The sequence below is a fragment of the Taudactylus pleione genome, unplaced genomic scaffold (assembly GCF_031769625.1).
Source record: "Taudactylus pleione unplaced genomic scaffold, aTauple2 ptg000191l, whole genome shotgun sequence".
In the NCBI taxonomy this organism is placed as follows: Eukaryota; Metazoa; Chordata; class Amphibia; order Anura; family Myobatrachidae; genus Taudactylus; species Taudactylus pleione.
Genome location: NW_028284593.1, coordinates 1,891,726 through 1,912,436, shown reverse-complemented (window position 1 = coordinate 1,912,436; position 20,711 = coordinate 1,891,726). Strand labels below are relative to the sequence as shown.

General features: G+C 43.5%; 1 protein-coding gene across 1 annotated transcript in view; it reads left to right on the top strand.

The window, feature by feature from the left end:
* The window catches only part of LOC148519299 (uncharacterized), an 88,782-nt gene that overhangs the window by 31,858 nt on the left and 36,213 nt on the right, over positions 1 to 20,711 (top strand). Inside the window, exons 2-3 of the mRNA XM_088476726.1 lie at positions 6,447 to 6,646; positions 11,249 to 11,317. Of these exons, the coding sequence (XP_088332852.1) occupies positions 6,447 to 6,646; positions 11,249 to 11,317 (269 nt within the window). The remainder of the gene's footprint in view (positions 1 to 6,446; positions 6,647 to 11,248; positions 11,318 to 20,711) is intronic.

Sequence of the window (20,711 nt, the reverse complement as noted above, 5' to 3'; positions counted from 1 at the left end):
TGCCTATTCCCACCTATTATGCCTATTCCCACCTAGTATGCCTATTCCCACTATTTTCTGGTTGTATGTTTAAGATCTACTGGATTTCAGGAAATAATAGGAGCTTACCAGTCAAGAAAAATGAGTAATCTCTGGTAGCAGGACCCCAATGCGCTGTGTGGACCATGCATGCTCCCCCTGCTCTGCATGAATCGTCATCACCTCTACTACTGAGGATAGTGGTGGTGATTAAGTACAGAAACAGGGAATAAAGAACTAGTTCCATGAGACATTTATATGCCGGAGTCTCTCCACGATTGCATAGTGCAACTTATTGTACCTGCTCCCTCCTGTGCACAGCGGTGGTGAATTTCTCATTATTTTTCAGTACCTGGCTGCTGTCAGTCAGTCTATTAAGTTGCCGTAGGTGTTAATGAATGGGGGCAGAGCTTCGGATGACCCGGGGGCAGAGCTTCTGATGGCTTGGGAGCGGAGCTTCGGGCAACCCAACGGTGGGCAGGGCTTAACCCAGGGGTGCGGAATGGGAGATTCAATGCTTCTGGCGGCCAAAAGGTGAAAAGACAGGCCAGACTTAGTTTTGAATGCTGTTGGTGGGTGACAGGATTTTTTTTTTCCTGTCTATACTACAGTATACCGTTATGCACACAGAGTACAGCAGTGGCCCTAGTGCTGCACAATTGCACCGGCCCGGGGGGCAGATGGCACCCTGCCGCCCAGCCCGCCCCTGAGTGTAATGACAGCGGTGGTAATTACATTACTACTGAGCAACTTCATATAAAAGTAGACTATATAATGCTGATTTTTAATATAGGAATATATGACCTTTACTGTTTTTGTTACTAGACTGATTTTGCATGAGAATAGTATGTATTATTCTCCAGTAAAAGAGGTAAAACTAAAAATTAATTCCCTGCATAACCTTATCTATATAAAATAAAGTGAGAGTCACTGCAGTGTAAACCTATATAAAAAACACAGATAAGATGCTTAGCAGTTGGCAGCTATTCATTACTTCACACCAAAGCTTTCTGGGTTTATATGTCAAGTGTGACCAGTCAATAGTTTAAATTTCAGTCTACTGAGGTTTTAAAAAGATTATAACGGCTGGGATTTTATGAAGTGGTTCACAGTTTAAGTGTTCACTAAATCCTGCAATGTATGCAACTCACCAAAAGTAAAAACAATAGTTTTATAGCGTTAAAATACACAGTATGTATGAGAAATGTCAATCATTTATACAGAAGTCATTGAGCTGTAGTTGCATTTTGATGGGGTCTTACCAGGACACAGGCTAAAATTGAAAACAACTGCTAAGCCTTGGATATAGTTTATTTATCATAGCAACATACATCAACATTAAAATACAGTTTGGTTATGTATGAAAATAAAGTAAATCTCTTTTGTTTAAGAGGTATGAGTCATGATATTCTAGAAACTATTGTTTTAAATATGGCCCAACCCATCCAAGGCGTTTCATTGATTTAATGGGTCTGTGTGCAAGAGCAGTTCTTGGGCCCAGCTCTTGTATGTCACAAAGGGAAAATGATGAGGGAACATATGCAACGAGGCATTTGTCACATATGCTCCCCCAACATTCTATCCTGTCACGTGTTGTCCTCTCCTCACACACAAAGCTGACAGGTGCAGTATTCTATGGAAGATGACTCTGGTCTTGACTGTAGCTCCATATCTGCTGTTTTATGACTCCCAACCGTAATGTCTTTGGTGCTATGCCTGGACCCCCCACATCATAGAGCAGCAGTGTTAGCTGCTCTTGTATTCTGCTGCAAGATAAGTTGTCCAGGCAAAGCGGCAGTTCCTTCCTCGAACTTAGAGCCCGAACCTGAGCCACATGTAAGCAGTCACAATTCCGGCAGCTTCCAGTGATCGGAAATAAATTCAAACATCTGTCTGTATTGTGACTTGGCCACATTTATATATAGATAGAGAGCGAGAGAGAGATTTATAAATAGCTATATATATATATATATATATATATATATATATACAATCCACTGCTCCGGCACTCCTCCACACAGTGTAAGTGGGCATGCAGCAAAGCACCATTTTCATTTACTTTTACTAGAATGCCATGTGTGGACATATATGTACAGTTTACACTAGCAAAATGTAGTGAAATAATAAAAATATTCATAATAATGTTTCACATTATCAGAATTGTTTATAATTTTATAGTGTAAAATAAATTTCAGATTAAATTTGTCTTTCATCAATGTGTCCTTCTTTGGTGCGTATCACTGCTTCACATAATTTGGGCATTCAAGACACCAACTTTTCTAAAGTTTCGTAAGTTAAGCCTTTCCAGGCCTCGTTCAGACATTCCCATAAATTTTTAGTATTTGTTGAAACCATTGCACTGAAGAGGCCATGTCATAATTTGTAGAACTTTCTGCTTTTCTTTACTTTTCAAATAATTGATACACAGTTTAGATGTGTGTGTTTAGGGTTATTATATTTTTGCATGAGGAACCTCTGAGGAACCTCTTTCCAATATTTTGAGTTCCACTTGGTAAAGCGTGATGTACTAAAATACTGTGGTATCGTTTCTTATCCATAGTTGATGTTATTTGAACTAAATCTCCGACCTTTCCTCTACTAAAACCACCCCAAATCATGACATGACCACCGCCATGTTTAACTGTATGACTTACACAACTATCTAACACCACGTTCTCTGACCATTCTTCGAACATACTGACGTCTTCTGGTTCCGAAAAGTTCAAATTTGTCGGTCCAAAATACTTTCTTTCACTGATCCAGTGTTCTTTGGCCCATCGAAGACATTTTACTTTATTTACAGACCTCAACAATGGTTTTCTGCAAGCTATGTGACCATTTAGACCTACACTACACAGATGTCTTTTAACTATATCAAGTGATACTGGAGTTTGTCTAAATTTATTGAGGTGGTCTTTGATTTCAGTTGCTTGGGAGTCTTCGGTTTCACTTACTCATTATGATGTATTTATCTTCCCTTTTTGATGTATACCTGAGGCGTCCATAACAGTTTTTAATCACATTTGTACCTGTTTCTTTGTATCGAGCTAATGTATACATTATACTAGACCGTGGACTTTAATTTTTTAGCAATTTGTCGATGAGTATAGCCTTATTTAGAAATATGTTGAATGTTGCCATGCAATTCAAGTGAATATTCGCGTCATTTTTTCATTTTGCAAAAGTTCTGGTTATTATTATTGATTTTAACACTGTAAAAAGGAAAATTAAAATTAAAAAAGTAAGATATAAAATATTCAATTAATAAAAACATATTTTAAATAAAAAATATTATTTAATAAAATGAATCAACATACATAGCAGATTTAGTAATGACCAGCTCTATATTACGTACTTTAGCATATCAATAAACTGTTGGGACTGCGATGAAAATGAAATACGCTTGTGTGTACAAATGATATGGTAAATTAAGTATAGTACATTTGAAGTGAAGCCCTAAAGCCTCGTTTCTAATCATGATAATGAGTTTGGGGAGCAATTAAAGTTGATATTCATTAAGATAGAGAATAAGTAAACATATAAGCCTTTGCACGCTAGTGTGTGTGTGTGTATGTATATATATATATTAGGGATGTGCAGGCTCGGATAGGTTCGAGTTTGCACGTGGAGTTCGGATTTTTCCCTCCAAAAAAACGGAACTCAGAACGAGGCAAAACGTCATCTTACATGGACGAACATCATCATTCCTGGACAAAAGACCAGGAATGATGATGTTCGTCCATGTAAGATGACGTTTTGCCTCGTTCTGAGTTCCGTTTTTTTGGAGGGAAAAATCCGAACTCCACGTGCAAACTCGAACCTATCCGAGCCTGCACATCCCTAATATATATATATATATATATATATATATTCACTCACCAGTATTTGCAGCTTATGTTCAATATAGGATAGGCTTACATACAAAGTGATGTTGCGGTCCCCAAATGGACCTTTCTCAAGCAGTCAAGCCTCATAATCAAATGGATAACAGGTACAGGTCCCAAATATTAGAATCATCCTAATATTTGGGACCTGTACCTGTTATCCATTTGATTATGAGGCTTGACTGCTTGAGAAAGGTCCATTTGGGGACCGAAATGTCGCTTTGTATGTAAGCCTATCCTATATTGAACATTAAATAACCTGAACATTAAATAACCTGAGTGCCATCCCTTCTATACGTATTTATGCTGGTGAACCCTTTGATTCTGGACACATAGATGATGTGCACCCCGCTGATGTGATTGGACTTATTGATATGAGAGCTGAACCCTGGAATATATATATATATATATATATATATTGTGGTAAGAGGGGTTGCCTCTCACCTGAATTGCCCACATTCTGGTGAGATAAGCTCCCTCCAAGGGAGAGGAAAACAAGACCAGCACATTCTGCACCTACAATAGAAGTTTGCAATTCCGTGTTTTCTGGGCTGCACTACTTAAACTGGAAATACAGAATTCCGGCTTTTCCAGGTCGCCCAGAGCCAGCAGACGTCAGCAGCACAGGAAGGGTTTTAAAACTCTCACACACCTGTTGCTCATTGCCCCTGAGGCTGGATAAGCTAGCCAGGTGATAGGCTGGGGGTGGTGGTTAGCATTAGGGTGCCAAGACCTGGAGGGTCCACAGACATTAGCACAAGGAGTGCTGAGACATTTACTTTTATGTTGTTTGCTTATTTTCGCTTATGTGCCTGTGTGTGTCCAGGCCTATGCTCACATAGGCTAAGGTGCCGTGTGTGCTACCATTAAAAGACACTGCTTTACCATGTACCTGTCTGGATTCCTCATTTCAATGCTCCGTGTTGCTTGTGGTGGCCTGTACAGGGACCTCTGCACTACTTTGTCGCAGCGCATACGCCAGCCGCTTCCAGCGTGACAAAGGAACTGACAAGGCAAAATGTTTGGTATATGTGAGTATGGTTGGTGAACCTGAAAAAAATGCAGTTATATTAAGGTCACTGTAACTTGCTATGCATGTGCAAAAGCTGTTATGTGTTCTGAGAAAAAAAAGTTACTTTGCTTTGTTTTTACTAAAGTACTTGAGCTATAACAAATGCTGATTCGTATCTTCACCAGCTAGTATGCTATCTAATTAAGTCCACCTGTTGACTGAACAAGAGCAAGACACACATATTACTGAGGTCTAATGAAGCACTGCAGTGCTGGAAGAGAAAGAGACAATTTTTATCCTGTGTTCTGTTAAACCCCTCCATTGCTGGAGGAAAAAAAAAAAGCAGCAGTGTTTCTTTTTCTGTGTTAAACGTGAATTACAATTGCTTTTCTGAGATACATATATTTGTGTAAACTGGCTTTTCATTGCTCTTATATAAAAGCCACTAAGTACTTACATGCACCTCCTACTGTAAAAATGGAGGAAGTTTTTTGCACTATAGTAACGTTGTTGGCTTCTCATCAAAAGACAGATGAACAAATGTTGCAGCTGTCTGCCTCAGATGACCCAGAGGCATATTTGCTGATATTTGAGAGGGTGGTAAAGAATTTTAAATGTTCAGCAGATGCTTGGGCTGATACACTTGCCCCCTATTTCACTGGTGAGGCTCAGAAAGCCTATGCTGATTTGTTCTCTGCTGATGCGGAGAAATATGACCTAGTCAAAAGTGCTATTCTGGCCAGGTCAGGTCTCACTCCTTCTGGGAAAGCGCAGCACTTCCAAGAATGGGCCCTAATACCAGGGGTCCCTATTCGGAAGCAGGTTGCAGAACAGGGGCAGAGTTGGCTCCAGCCAGAAGACCGCACTGCCGCTCAGATTGTAGAGACGGTGATTATTGACCAGTGTATAAGAACCTTAGGGTGGAATATGCAGCGCTGGGTCATACACGCTGATCCTCAGAATTTAGAGGAATTAAGTACAGTGGTGGAGCGGTATGAGACCACAGGAAATATGACAAAACTCTCAGAAAAGAAACCAGGGAATGAGCGACCCGTTAAGATGGTACGCCATTGGCCTGTGACCCCGACTGTCACCCCTCCTCAAGGAAACTGAACTGGAGATGCCAGGGTTGTTTGCTAGGAGTGCAGAGAGCCAGGTCATATAAGGCGGGACTGCCCCAGAAAAACAGAGGCTATGGAGCGTGCAGCTGCTAGTATGGGCGCTACGTATCCAGCTTTTTGCACAATGGTACCCCGGAATTCCAGACCCCCGTTAATGTGGGAAACTATGTTACTGAATGGCTGAGAACTCCCAGCTATTATATACTAAGGGAGTGAGCTAACCCTGATCTAAGGGGCTGTCCTGCCCAGGGCAGTGGAAAAAGTGCCAGGGTTAGCTGAAGTACATTGGATCCACAGAAAACTTTTCCCGAGTGCAAGTGAGCCTCACCAAAAAGGGACACGCTTATGAGGTGGTCGCCGCGGTTGGTCCTAAGCTCCTCTATCCTATCATATTGTGACGCAATTTCCCAGGATTTGTTGAGCTCTTAGAGAAATCACGGAGACACAGCCAATGTAAAGTCTCCAAGACCCTACCTCTGAAAAGGGAGAAAAGTGGAAAAGCACGGCCAGTCCTCTTTAGAGAGCAAACCTCTGCGCAATTAATTTATTTGGAAGAAATCCGCAACACTTTGCCTGGTTTCGCCTTCCTGCTTGGTCACGTAATCACCCAAGTAAGCAACCAGGAGGTTTAAGGGGCTGTGCGAGCTAGGACGGTAGCAGTTGGGGCATACGGAAGCCAGGTGATCCGGACCACCTTCCTCCAATTTAACACCAATGCCAGTCACCTGGCAAAATTCATTTTTTATCGCTTGTTCAATTGTCATTTTCTTGTTGTCACAATAAATGTATGCATTTTAATTTATAATGAATTCTGACCCAAGTGTTGATTCATTTCATTTTATGCTAAAATGTGACCAAGAGAAAAGATGTATGTAGTTTAAGTTACACATATTTTGACAGTTATACAAAGGTGGACAAAAAGGGTAGCGCCCAATGAAACATTCATTTATATATTTTACATCATCCTCCCGGTGTCGAATTCTCGCGGGTTTTGGATTATATAAAAGTCCCCGCGATCGGCGCCGTTTTCACTCCGGCTGTGGAGAGAGAAGCTAACAGACGTGTAGTCACGGTCAGTCACTCAGTGTGTGTGTCCAGTCGGGGTCTTGGCCTGAAGAGTGCTGCTGTGTTGTCCATAAAGGGGCTTAGGCTGCAGTAAGTCACTTGTCCTGTCAATTAACTGTGGCTGCTGCTATGTTGTTGTCCTGTCCATCAGGCTAGGGCTACAGTCCATAAAGGGGTGCTGTGGTGTCCAGGGGGGGTGCTCTGTCAATTAGGGGTGCTCTTCTCCAGTGAAAAAAAAATAGCAGTGAAATAAAATTTATATTATCAGTCCATAAACATATTCCAACTGATAATATAGGCCTCTGACCTAGTTAAGGAAAACATTCTTGTTCTTTAAACATCCTAGGGGTCGTATAGTTTATTAAACTGCCATCCTGTCTACCACTGCAATGCCACTCTGTGCCATGTTGGAAGCTGAACTGGCACAAGTCAGTGACGCCCACTTCTGTCGCTTAGCTTAGACACAGAAACAGACAAATCTCAGGTGCACAACTCCAAATTATTAATAATATATATTATAAATGCAATACAATTTTGCAATCAATAGAGGTTTTTAGCATAATCATGGCCAAGGTTATGGGCCTACCCACCATATCCAGGTAACCTCTTTCGGGTAGGTCCATAACATACTAGGGTTCAAATCCAGAGCGCAGAGTACATATATATTAAACACACACAGTGAAGGGTTAAAATGTGTTATAAAGGAAAATGTGTTATAATGTGGTGCCCTGAGACAGATTAACCAACGCAATCCAGGGGGACCCACACCCCAAAAATGAACCAAAATTCACCTGAGATTTGTCTGTTTCTGTGCCTGCAATTAGTCTCATCAGGTAGCACCTCCCATCATATATATAGTCAGGTTGTGCAGTCCTGAAATCTTTCCCATATGCTCCATTTAATGTGCTTTATTGCACTTCTGAGGGAAAAGAGACGCCCTCATTCTGGACTAGCACCCTTCCTTATTGGTTTAAAAGCATGGAGTATGGTAATGTATATGCACACTGTATTAGGCACAATTCTAGATAAGTCCTACAAGTTATATACTGTAGTGCAACTTTGGTTCATTTTTGGGGTGTGGGTCCCCCTGGATTGCGTTGGTTAATCTGTTTCTGTGCCTGCAATTAGTCTCATCAGGTAGCACCTCCCAACATATATATAGTCAGGTTGTGCAGTCCAGAAATCTTTCCCATATGCTTAGTTTAGACAGCCAGCTAGCTGGATGCAACCTTTTGGCCTAAACTAGATGAAATCAATATTTGAGCTGTGAGGTGGTCAAAATTGACTGGAAATGACTGGAAATAAATGTTATTGAGGTTAATAATAATGTAGGAACAAAAACAGACCCAAATTATGTGATTTTAGCTGTTTTTATGATTTAAAAAAAAAAAATACAGAACCAAAACACGTAAGGGCGGTTTTGGCAAAACCAAATCCAGATCCAGAACACGAGGAGATGCAAATCCAAAACCAAAACATGCTAAAGTGCAGTGTCTGCTACCATTAAAAGACACTGCTTTACCAAGTACCTGCCTGTCTGGATTCCTCATTTCAATACCGTGTGTATTAATACCCTGTGTATTATTTATAAAAAAACTAAAATAATATATATATATATATATATGTGTATATATATGTATATATACTGTGTGTGTATATATATATATATATATATATATATATATATATGCTTAAATACTGTATAGCATACATGTGTATGTCACACACACACACTTACCATGCAGCAGCTGCTGGTTATAGATGGGGTGAGACTAAGCACCATGTCATTAGGCTCCCCCCCACCCATCATGGGGCACATAAGTACCTTGCAGGGAGGGAGGAAGATTCTTAGCATGTCCTGCTTTAGGTACCAGTATGTGTAAGAGCCCCGTCTGTTTCATTTGTCATGGGCCCTACTAATTCTGATGGCAGCTCTGTGTGGGGTGATGCTTTGCCGTCATACAACATGCAATCATCCTCATTGCTTTGTACTATGTATGACAATTAAAGGCTAAATAATCAAACCAAACAAGTGTAGCCTACTAATTTCCTATTTATTTATTTATTTGCTAATATTTTTTAACGTGTAAGTGAAAGAAAATATTTTTTAATACTATTAAGCAGAGTATATGTACCAGTTTGATGATGGTTGAGAACTACTAATTTGGGTCATCATTTAATCAGAAAAGAGAGGATGATTTCTTAGAACTCATAGCTGTAATCTAGCATTGGCTTTGTATTTGGCACTACATGAGCTGAACTACAAAGCCGGCTTTATGGTATTTCTGCAAGGACACAACAAAATACCTGTCTCCTTATAATTGTAGTTAATTATTACTTTTTAGTTACCTGTAATTAAGGCCTAAAATCAACAAATAAGTGAATAGTTTGACAACTGTCTTGTACTAAAATAATGTGTCAACACAAACTAATAACAGTGCATCAAAAGGGATATTTTGTTCCTAAACATATGTGTATGCCATGCACAGTTGCTCAATAAAAACATACATTAACTCTTGGGAAATCGAAAACATTTCACCAAATTCCAAACTTGTGTCCTGAAATATCCACAACAAAAATCTCAAGTGAGTAATTGCCAGGATTTTTTAAAATATGTATCGCAGTCTATAAATGTACAGTATACACTATATTTTCAATGGTTTGTTATTGAAGTTTAGTCAACTTTTAAGAAGAAAATTATGCATGAAACACTATGACGAAACATCAAATATCCACACCCAGAATAGCTGCAATCACTGGTCCTGAGTCACATGTGTGCCCAAATACGGCCGTACCTGATCTATTTTGGCTTCACTGGGGGTCTTTTAGCGCCACTGACATATAGATGCACTGGAGAAGTCATCTTCCAGGCACACTTACGTCAAATCCAGATAATGATCTGATCAAACATTATTGGGCATAGAGATAGGACAAGAAACGGAATCGGTATGAAATAACGCCGGCCGCATGGCGGTACGATTCCTGGCAGCGCCTGGCCGACAAAAGCTATAGAGTTTATAGAGTTCCCAGCAGCGGAAGCCCGACAGCGCTGGAAATCCGATCATCGATAGGTAAGTACTTACTAACCCAACCTAACCCCCTAACCCTCCTTAGGGGTGCCTAACCCTAACCTCCCCCCCAAGTGCCTAAACCTAATCCCCCCTATAAGTGCCTAACCCCCCCTTCCCCGCTGCCTAAACCCCAGGGGGGTGCCTAACCCTAAGTCCCCCCTGGGGGTGCCTAAGCCTAACCCTCCCTCCCCCTAGCCTAACCCTAACCCTCCCGGGGGGGTGCCTACCCCTAAGTCCCCCCCGGGTGCCCTAAACCTAACCCTCCCTCCCCCGCAGCTGTCCGCTCGCGGCGCCCGGCATCCCTTCGATCAGGATGCCGGGCGCCTGTCTCCCGGCGTCGGGAAAATGTCAGGCGTCTACATCTAGATGCCCGGCATGTCACCCTCGCCGGGATATGACAGCCGGGAAGCCGGCTGTTGGTATTAAGGCAGCCGGCTTCCCGATTGTATACCCAACACACTCTGCAATATCTGTTAAACTGTCTCTAATCATTGCTGATATGCCAGCATCTGTGCTCAGCATAAAAAAAACAAATCCATTGTAAGTGCTGCACTGATCAACATTTTCTAACTATAACACTTTCTGTTCATTTTGTTGATATGTGTGCATTATTCTGTGATGTACACAAGATGATGAATAGTAGACAGCGGAAAGAACTATTGGAGCACACCAACCATATAGACCTAACCAGGAGCTTTGGTTTATTTATAGTGCACAGTAACAGTACATCCGTACTTACAGATACACATATGGGTAGCAGAGATGGGGCAAACAATTGACCTGCCAGTCATGAATGTAAACGTTGGTGGCAGGTCTTGTAGTATCTCCACGGTGCTGTTACATCACCATGTACCACCATGGTTCTGAGGTGGCCATCTTGGTTAGGTATCAGCAGTGGCGTAACGTGGAGTGTGGTCCGTGTCACTCCAGAATGAAACACACCGCAGACGGCTGTGTGTTTGTTTTAGCACTGCAGCCAATAAGAGTCAGACAGAATCTTATTTGCTGCTGCACCCAGTGCCAGAGCCAGGCAGGAGCTCACTCATGAGCTCCGCCTTCATGTCGTCTCTCCCATAGTGCCCACTGCCAAGCAAGACGGGAGCAGCGCAGCAGACAGTGATGGGCGCGGCAAAAGCAGGGATTCAGGTAAGTGTATTTGTCTGTCTGTGTGTGTCTATGTTTTATGTGTAAAAGGCACTGCACATGGCAGTAGCGGATTTACCGCTAGGCTACCAAGCAGGTGCTTAGGGCCCGGCGGGTCCCAGGGGGGCCGCAGCGTCAACAGTGCTTACACCGGGGCCCATGGCAATGAAGGGGCTGGCAGCCAGGCAGTACTAATAATGAGTCACACTGACTCATTATTACAGTATTCTGTGGCTGACCGCTGGCCGTAAGGAAGGAGGAGCCGGTCAGGGTGGAGGAGACGAGAGGGCCCCTCCCTTTCTTATCGCTCTACCTGTCACTAGACTGGCCGAGACTCAGACCCTTCCCCTGAGTCCCCGCCCCCTCCTCTCTGTCTATTCTAGTCACCCTCCTATCCCTGAACGATGCCCGAGACCAAGCCCCCCAACACCGAGACCCCATCCCTTCCCCTGAGTCCCCGCCCCCTCTCTGTCTATGCTATAAGCTCCGTACACACGGAGCGATCAGACAACGATCAGATATCGTTGTCTGATCTCCTTTATGTGCTGGATGTTCGATATCAAACTTCCAGCGCATGCACCAACCCCTAAACAACTTCTATAGTCACCCTCCTATCCCTGAATGATGCTCAAGACCATGCCCTCTAACACTGAGACCCCACCCCTTCCTTTCCAGTCTAACCCAGTGTCACTCTCCTTGAGCTGTTTCCTTTCCTATGCCTTGGAGACCAGCAGAGGCCATACAGATCCTGAGGTAAGTAAGTGCCAGCGTCATCTAGGGGGGGTGGTATATGTATGTGATGGGGAGGGGTGTATTATTTTTTTTTTGGGGGGGAGGTTGGATTGTGTTTTTATATTGTCTGTGGTGGGGTTGGTGTATTAATGTAGTGTGTGTGTGTAAGAGGTGTATTCATATGATCTGTTTTATAACTTCTATGTGGGTCACCAATGTTCTCCGCATTATATAGTACTTACTGCGATGCTCTCTGCATTATATGGCGCTCACTGTTACACTCTCTGCATTATATGGCGCTCACTGTTCCACTCTCTGCATTATATGGCACTCACTGTTCCATTCACTGCATTATATGGCGCTCACTGTTATACTCTTTGCATTATATAGCGCTCACTGTTACACTCTCTGCATTATATGGCGCTCACTGTTACACTCTCTGCATTATATGGCGCTCACTGTTCCACTCTCTGCATTATATGGCGCTCACTGTTCCACTCTCTGCATTATGTGGCCCTCACTGTTACACTCTCTGCATTATATGGCGCTCACTGTTCCACTCTCTGCATTATATGGCGCTCACTGTTCCTTTCTCTGCATTATATGGCACTCACTGTTATACTCTTTGCATTATATAGCGCTCACTGTTACACTCTCTGCATTATATGGTGCTCACTGTTACACTCTCTGCATTATATGGCGCTCACTGTTACACTCTCTGCATTATATGGCGCTCACTGTTCCACTCTCTGCATTATGTGGCGCTCACTGTTACACTCTCTGCATTATATGGCGCTCACTGTTCCACTCTCTGCATTATATGATGCTCACTGTTACACTCTCTGCACTATATGGCGCTCACTGTTACACTCTCTGCATTATATGGCGCTCACTGTTCCACTGTCTGCATTATGTGGCGCTCACTGTTACACTCTCTGCATTATATGGCGCTCACTGTTCCACTCTCTGCATTATATGACACTCACTGTTACACTCTCTGCATTATGTGGTGCTCACTGTTCCACTCTCTGCATTATGTGGCGCTCACTGTTACACTCTCTGCATTATATGGCGCTCACTGTTACACTCTGCATTATATGGCGCTCACTGTTACACTCTGCATTATATGGCACTCAATGTTACACTCTCTGCATTATATGGTGCTCAAATTGATGGTCTATGCAATGCTCTTTGCATTATATGGTGCTCACTATGACGCTTTCTGCATTATATGGCACTCACTGCGGTGCTCTCTGCATTATATTACGCTCACTGCGATGCTTTCTGCATTATATGGTGCTCACTGTGATGCTCTCTGCATTATATTGCACTTACTGTTACACTCTCTGCATTATATGGCGCTCACTGTGACGCTTTCTGCATTATATGGCGCTCACTGTGACACTTTCTGCATTATATGGTGCTCACTGCGACGCTCTCTGCATTATATTGCACTTACTGTGATGCTCTCTGCATTATATGGCTCTCACTGTGATGCTTTCTGCATTTTATGGTGCTCACTGCGACGCTCTCTGCATTATATTGCACTTACTGTGCCACTTTCTGCATTATATGGTGCTCACTGCGATGCTTTCTGCATTATATGGTGCTCACTGTGATGTTCTCTGCATTACTAGGCAATCTTTGTGATGCTCTCTGCATTATATGGCACTCACTGTGATGCTCTCTGCATTATATGAGACTTCCCCACAAGACCACACCTCTGTTTCGGTTGCGCACCTTTGGCGCACAGATAGCCTCTTGCTTGCAGTGGGGTGGGGGCCCCAAAGCATATTGCTGCACCTGGGTCTACCACTCAAGAGTTCTGTCACTGCGGTGACAGGGTTGTTAATTGGAGTGTCCATGTGCATCTTTACTTCCGGGCCCCGGCAGATTGTCAGCTCATTGATTCTGGACAGGTGCCGGGTGCTGCTCTGTCTTCTCTCCTGCTCTCTACTGTGTTGTTTTTGTCTGCTTGTGATGTGACAGAGAGAGGGGGGAGCTGAGAAGATAGAAGTTGAGGTGCGCAGCCGCCCAAAGTTGATACTAGAATAGAAGGTGACGTGCGCCTGCTGCCTTTGATCTTATTAGGGGAAGGGGGAGGTGGTGCAGGTGTGGGGTTTGTGGCACCTGCCAGTGTGGGGTGGAGGCAGGGTGCTTTGGGCCAGCAACACCCCTCCCCACACTGGCAGGCAACTTTACTGATTCCAGCTTTCACCTACATTCACCTGTTCCGATTAGGTGGTTGGGGGCAGTGCTGGTGCAGTTCAGGGGGGTGTGGGGGGGTTAAACCTGGCACATCAGTTACTGTAGACATAAGTCCTTCTCTGTAATATCCAAATATCTAAAAATGTTCCAGTCCCGGTGGGGAGGGGGACTAGACTTACACTGACTGACTGGTGGGGTCGGGGGGAAATGGCATATGCAGACTGACTGGGAGGGGAATTGTTTGAGGAAGGGGGCCCCAAATTGGTATCTTGCTTAGGGTCCTATGAGGCCTAAATCCGCCTCTGCATAGGGGGCATTACTGGGTGGACTGCATAAGGGGCACTATGTATTGGGCACAACTGGGAGGACTGCATAAGTGGCACAGGGCCACTACTGGAAACACTATATAAGAGGCAATACTGGGAGCACTATATAAGGGGCACTGTTTAATTGCCAATGCATAAGGGGCACATAAGGAGCACTACTGGGGGCACTGTATCAGTGGCACAATATATAGGGCATTACTGGGGGCACTATATAAGGGGTACTACCGGGGCAACTGCTTAAGGGGCACTGTATATTGGGCACTGCATAAGGGGCACTACTGGGGCACTATATAAGCATCACTGTATAAGGGGCACCATATATTGGGCTCTACTGGGGGCACTGCATAAGGGGCACTGTTTAATATGCACTACAACAGGGAACATTGCATAAGAGGCACTACTACTGAGGGCACTGCATAAGGGGTACTACTACTGCGGCATTGCTATAGGGGGCATTGCATAAGGGGCACTGCTACTGGGGATATTGCATGAGGGGCACTACAACAGGGGGCACTACATAAGGGTGCACTGCATAAGGGAATATACTACTGGGGGCATTAAGGTGCATATGGAATGGTAAGGAATGTTCCCAGAGAGACTAGAAACGGTGGTGTGTCATGTTGACACACCACCGTTTTCAGTGGCCCCGCCCATTTTTTCCCCGGTGCGCGTACATCGTGAGGGGTGTCCATTTTTCATCTTGCCCTGGCTCCAAATACCCTAGTTACACCACTGGGTATGGGCAAAGGCTTCAGGAGAATAGCAATATAAAAGGAATCATAGTATGCATCCTGTATTCCAACTCCCCCCATCGCTGCAAGCTATCTCCATGTTACACAAACATATATAATATTCTTGCAGCAACCTGAAAGAAATGAGGGTTAAACAAGTAACAACATATCAACATTTTCTGGTATAGTCTAGTCCACAACTTTTCATGAACAAAACTAAGGATTGTGATGTACTGTAGTCCCTTTAGTGAGCACATCAGCAGGGCTCTTTTCACTAGCTACTGTACATAATTCACAGCAACAGCCAATCTCCACAAGTTCACGGATAAAGTGATTTTTGCTTTCAAAGTGCTTGGACCGTGCATGATGTTTGGTGCTATAAAACAGATCAATTACATCTCTATTGTCATGTTCAAGGCTGATTATGTCATCCTTGCTTAGAAGTTCACATAAAGGGGTAAATTTACTAAGATTCGAGTTTGGTCGAGATTGCAATCTCGGGTGAGTTTAGACATTTTTTTCAGCTCGCAAATTTACTAAAGATAAACTCGGGTGAGTTTGGGAGAGATTTCTTTCTTTTCACTGAAAAACTCGGGTGAGATTGCAAACTCAAATAAACTCACCATCGGCCAAACTCTGAAGTACTTTTAATGATAAAGATACAACTCGGGAATTTCCTAAGAAACAAGATTACAATCTCGGGTGTAATTGTAGCAAACTCGCAGCTAATTAGAAGTTTCAAATAGACCACCTCCTGAGCTGCGAGTTTGCCAGAAACATACACAGATCAGTGTGATTTGTGTATGTTTCTGCTTGGTAACCTTCTCTAAATTGTTAATTAAAAAAAAAAATTAAATAGAGTCCCCCCAAAAAGCATAACCAGCATTGGGCTGCTCAACTAGTCCTGGTTCCATAAAATACAGGGAAAAAATGAATAGGGTCCTGCCGTATTTTAGGAACCAGCACCTGGCTGCTGAGCCTGTCTAGGTTTTAAAAATAGGGGGAAAAAAATTTCGTAGGGTTCCTTCTATATTTAAAACCAGCACCAGGCTCAAATCCGGCTTGGCTGTAATGCCTCAGCCAGGGGACTCTATCACCGGGTCACCCCGGCCAATCATTCGCACCCCAAGCTGGTCAGCCCAAGCTGGGGACCTCATGGGAGGTGCCCCCCAATAAAGGGGTCCCCTTTCTCCTGACACCCCAGGCTTAGTCTTTCCCGCACCCATGGGCTGTGGGTACGGGGGTAATAGTATTGTAAATAGTGTAAAACAGGCTCAGCAGCCAGGTGCTGGTTCCTAAAATAAGGGGGGACCCTATCCATTTTTTCTCCTGTATTTTTGGGAACCAGGATTGGCTGAGCAGCCCAGGGCTGGTTATGCTTTTGGGGGGTACCCTATGTCATTTTTTGTGCAGGCTGCTTGTTCGGGAGAATTAGGCAAGGAGAAAACACTGCAATCTCGGGTGAGTAATCTCTATCTAAACTTGCTACTCATGGGAGAAATCTCGATCTGCTCCACCATCAGCCAACTCACTCTCAGGTAAACTCACTTCTTAGTAAATTTGTGAGTTTCAGAAGCATCAAATCACCCAAGTTTCGCCGATGCTAATAGAGTTGAAAAAACCCCGATCAGACTCGATTCTTAGTAAATTTACCCCAAAGTCTCTTAAAGATGTAATGCTTCCTTAGCTGACTTTGATAATGCCATATATTTTACTTCCTTGGCAAATAGGGCTACTGTTGGTCGTATACTACTTGACCAGCTAACTGCTGCACCTGCCATTAGAAACAGGGGCACCGAGAGGAGGGGGGAATCGGGTACAAATTACTCTGGCCCGTACTTGCTGCAGGGGCCCGGCGGGTGCCCGGGTCTGGCACCGCTCCCCCTCCCCCTCCCTCTTAAGTCACAGCAGCCCAGCACATGCTGCTGTGTGCTGGGCTGCACTGGGAGACTGCTCGTGGCTGCTAAAACAGCAGCTGGAGTAGTCTCCTATGCCTATGGGGGGAGCGATCACGCTGATCACGTCCCCCATTGGCTGTGCACCGGGTTGAGGGGCATACAGTGGCCCCCTCTTCAGCGCACAGAGGGGGCCACTGTGCACAGTTTGGGAACCACTGCTGTAGTCAACACCTTTGTGTATGTGGCCTTTTGCAACAAGACAAGCTTTGTATCAGGTGATAGTCCCATATGCTTTCATCTTTTTGCAGAAAATCCACTTGCTCTTGACTGTATTGAGGTGACTTGGTCTCTTAACTACAGTCCATGTATTGTTGTAATTTATTGATGTAATTTCCTTGTCTATTGCTGATTTCCACTCACACCATTTGTTGCTTAACCTCACCTCTTGGATATTTTGGGGTGCACAGAATGTTATATTTGCAAACTCCTCACAATACATCTTTGGTGGTGTTCCACTATTTGCTTTTGCAGAAGCTCTTTTCAGTGGATGGATGTTCAAGCTGGTAGTTTCTGTTTCAGACATGTCTCTAGCAGATGGCATATCTAATATCACATACGTTTTATGCATTTCCAATTCCAGATTTGTTTTAAGTGGCACTGTTTCTTGCAATATAACATCTCTTGAATCAATGAGCTTTAATTTCTTAGGATTCCAGAGTCTGTATCCTTTATTTTTCTGGAAATATGAAAGAATGATACACTTCATTGAATTGGGATCCAGCTTATGTCTTCTTTCCTTGGTGATGTGGGCCTGATTCAGGTTGGTTCGCAAGGCTGCGTTTGCACGCAGCCTGCCAATGTTTGCATTCTGCGCATGCATATAAGACGCAGTGTGCGTGCGCGAACCGGCTACAGCGATCAGGAAGTGTTCGCAGTAAGCACACAGAGTCTTCACACAGTGATTGACAGGAAGTGACCATTTGAAGGTGGTGATGGGGGGTGGTCAGAGAAATGCAGGCGTGCCTGGGTGCGTAAACACCGTTACAGGGGTGTGCATAATTAAGCCCATGCGATAGCCTAGATGGCGACAGGAAGTTTAGCAGTTTCTGTGGTAGGGTCAGGTCAACTACAACTGTGTTTATGGTTCTGATGTTACTCGATGGTACAGGTGTCTTTGCTGACTTGCGCATGCATGTCATGGGAAGTGGGCTGCTTTATACAGTGATGGGCATCTTGGTATAGTGCTGTGGTTGCCGTGCAATTGCATTCATTAGCATATTTTTGCAGTGATCTGGGTGCGTGCGAACGCAGCCTTGCGAACCAACCTGAATCAGGCCCTGTGTACATAAGTACATGATTGTGGCTGCTCAATCACTTCTGCAATATCACTCAGGTGCATGAAATGAAGGGGTTATTCTATACAAGAAACAGCAAAAGGTATTCCCCAGCATTCGGGATGATATCAGGAATAAGATTTGAAAAATGACATGGTGGTAGATACTTTAGAAATGTCAGTTGCATGTATTTGCAAAAATATGGCTAAGCTTCCAGGCCAATTCACTGCATCTCTGTTTACTGGAGGTCCCTATTACTTAGTCAAAGTCTGGGGCATAGAACCCCAAAAACCCAGCAAAGACCAGCCACCCCAGGGCAGCACACCAGTGAGAGGCTAAGGTGTTAATAAGAATTAAGCAAAAGCTATGTGTTAACAGGTGATACACAGATGTAATTAAACTGCTAAAAAGAGTAGCATTAGTAGAAAAAACATTTAAATTGGATGTGGCATAAGCAAATACTTCCAAAATCTCAGAGATTTTTTATGTTAAGTTTTCTTCCAGACCACACCTCTATTGATGTTTTGTCTTTTAGGGCAACCATGGGAGCACAATTATCTAATATACTGCTGTAGACCCTGCTTCAGACCAAAAACACTTGTTTAGGCAAGCATCTTTAAGCATAGATCAAGCATTCCACTATAGTATGGTTTGCATGCTCACTTCACCTTTTTGTTCTGGAGTGTGTGCAATGGTCAGCTGATGATTAATACCGTGTTTCTTTAGCAAGGCCTCCACATCTTTGTTTAGATATTCTCCTCCATTACCCTCATGGACAGCTCACCATGGCACCTCAGTTGAACAGCTTTGTAAGGTAGCCACGTGGTCTTCTGTCCACACCTTTCTTAGGTTTTATGCTTTCGATACCTTTGCCTCTCAGGATGCTTCATTTGGATGCAGGATACTTCTCTTAGCACAGGAGTGTCCCTACCCTTGAGTACTGCTATGGGATATCCCCATGGTATCCCTGTGGATCCCTATGGATCATGAAGAAGAAAATTAGAGTTATGGCAAAACTTACCTTTGTTGTTCAAAGTCCATAGGGTCCATTAGGTGCCCGCCCTGACACCCCTGGCTTCTTTGGGTTGGATTTCCTGGTCACCGGTTTCCCGTCTCTTTGATGTGACAGTGTGATTAATCTGTGTACTAGTCTTCCTTCTCTCCTCTCCTCCACCTGCCTTGGGCTTTAACTAACTGCCTTAGGCTCAGGGGCGGGGTTTAGAGGTTTATATTCTCCTCCAAGACTTTAAGCCTGTAGTTTGAGTTTCTGCTGATTTCTCGAAGTCTTCTATCTTGTTCATCAGTTCAATCTCTTCTTTTATGATATAAATGTGTGTCATTCTTGTGAAGTCATTGATGATTGTTATGAAGTATCAATAACTACTTATCGATTTTGCTTCCATTGGACCACACACATCTGTATGAATTAGTTGTAGCGGTGCTTCAGCTCTGCTTGCTGATTTTGGGAAGGGACAATGGCTTTGTTTGCCTATTATACAGCTTTCACAGATTGGTCTTTCTTTATCAGTCATATATATGCCTGTAGTCATCCCATCTAGGAGTTTCTGGACATTATCAAATCCAAGATGACTTAACCTTCTGTGCCAGAGTTTCATAGAGGCTATCATCGCATAAGAATCCTCTTTGTCAAGGACATACAGCTGTCAGTATTAGGTACCTGTTGCTATTGTGGTCCCTCTTTTGTTCTGCACAACACATTTTCTCCTGCAAACTGGACTCTGTGTCCCCTCTGCTTCAGGATACTAATAGCTATGAAGTTTGTCCCCATATCTGGTACATATAATGCGTCTTGGATTTATTTCTGTGATTTAAATTTCAGCTCCAACTTTTAGGTGGGTAGTGACTGTCCCAACTTTTGTAGCTGTAAGTATTTTATCTCCTATTCTTCTGACTGTGATAGGATTAGATGTGTTCAATGTAGTGAACCACTCATGATTACAACTGAAATATACCAGCAATCTCCTATGCGACTGTCTGACTCATTCTTACTTTGCACTTCTTACTCTATGCAGTATTCACATATTTAGGTTTACATTGGGATGCATTGTTTTGTGTAATACCTGTACTTGAATTTCCAAGACTTGGCATCTTTAGTGTGTAATGTAGTATGCTCAGCACTTAATTATGCTGGAACACTTTGCAACTTC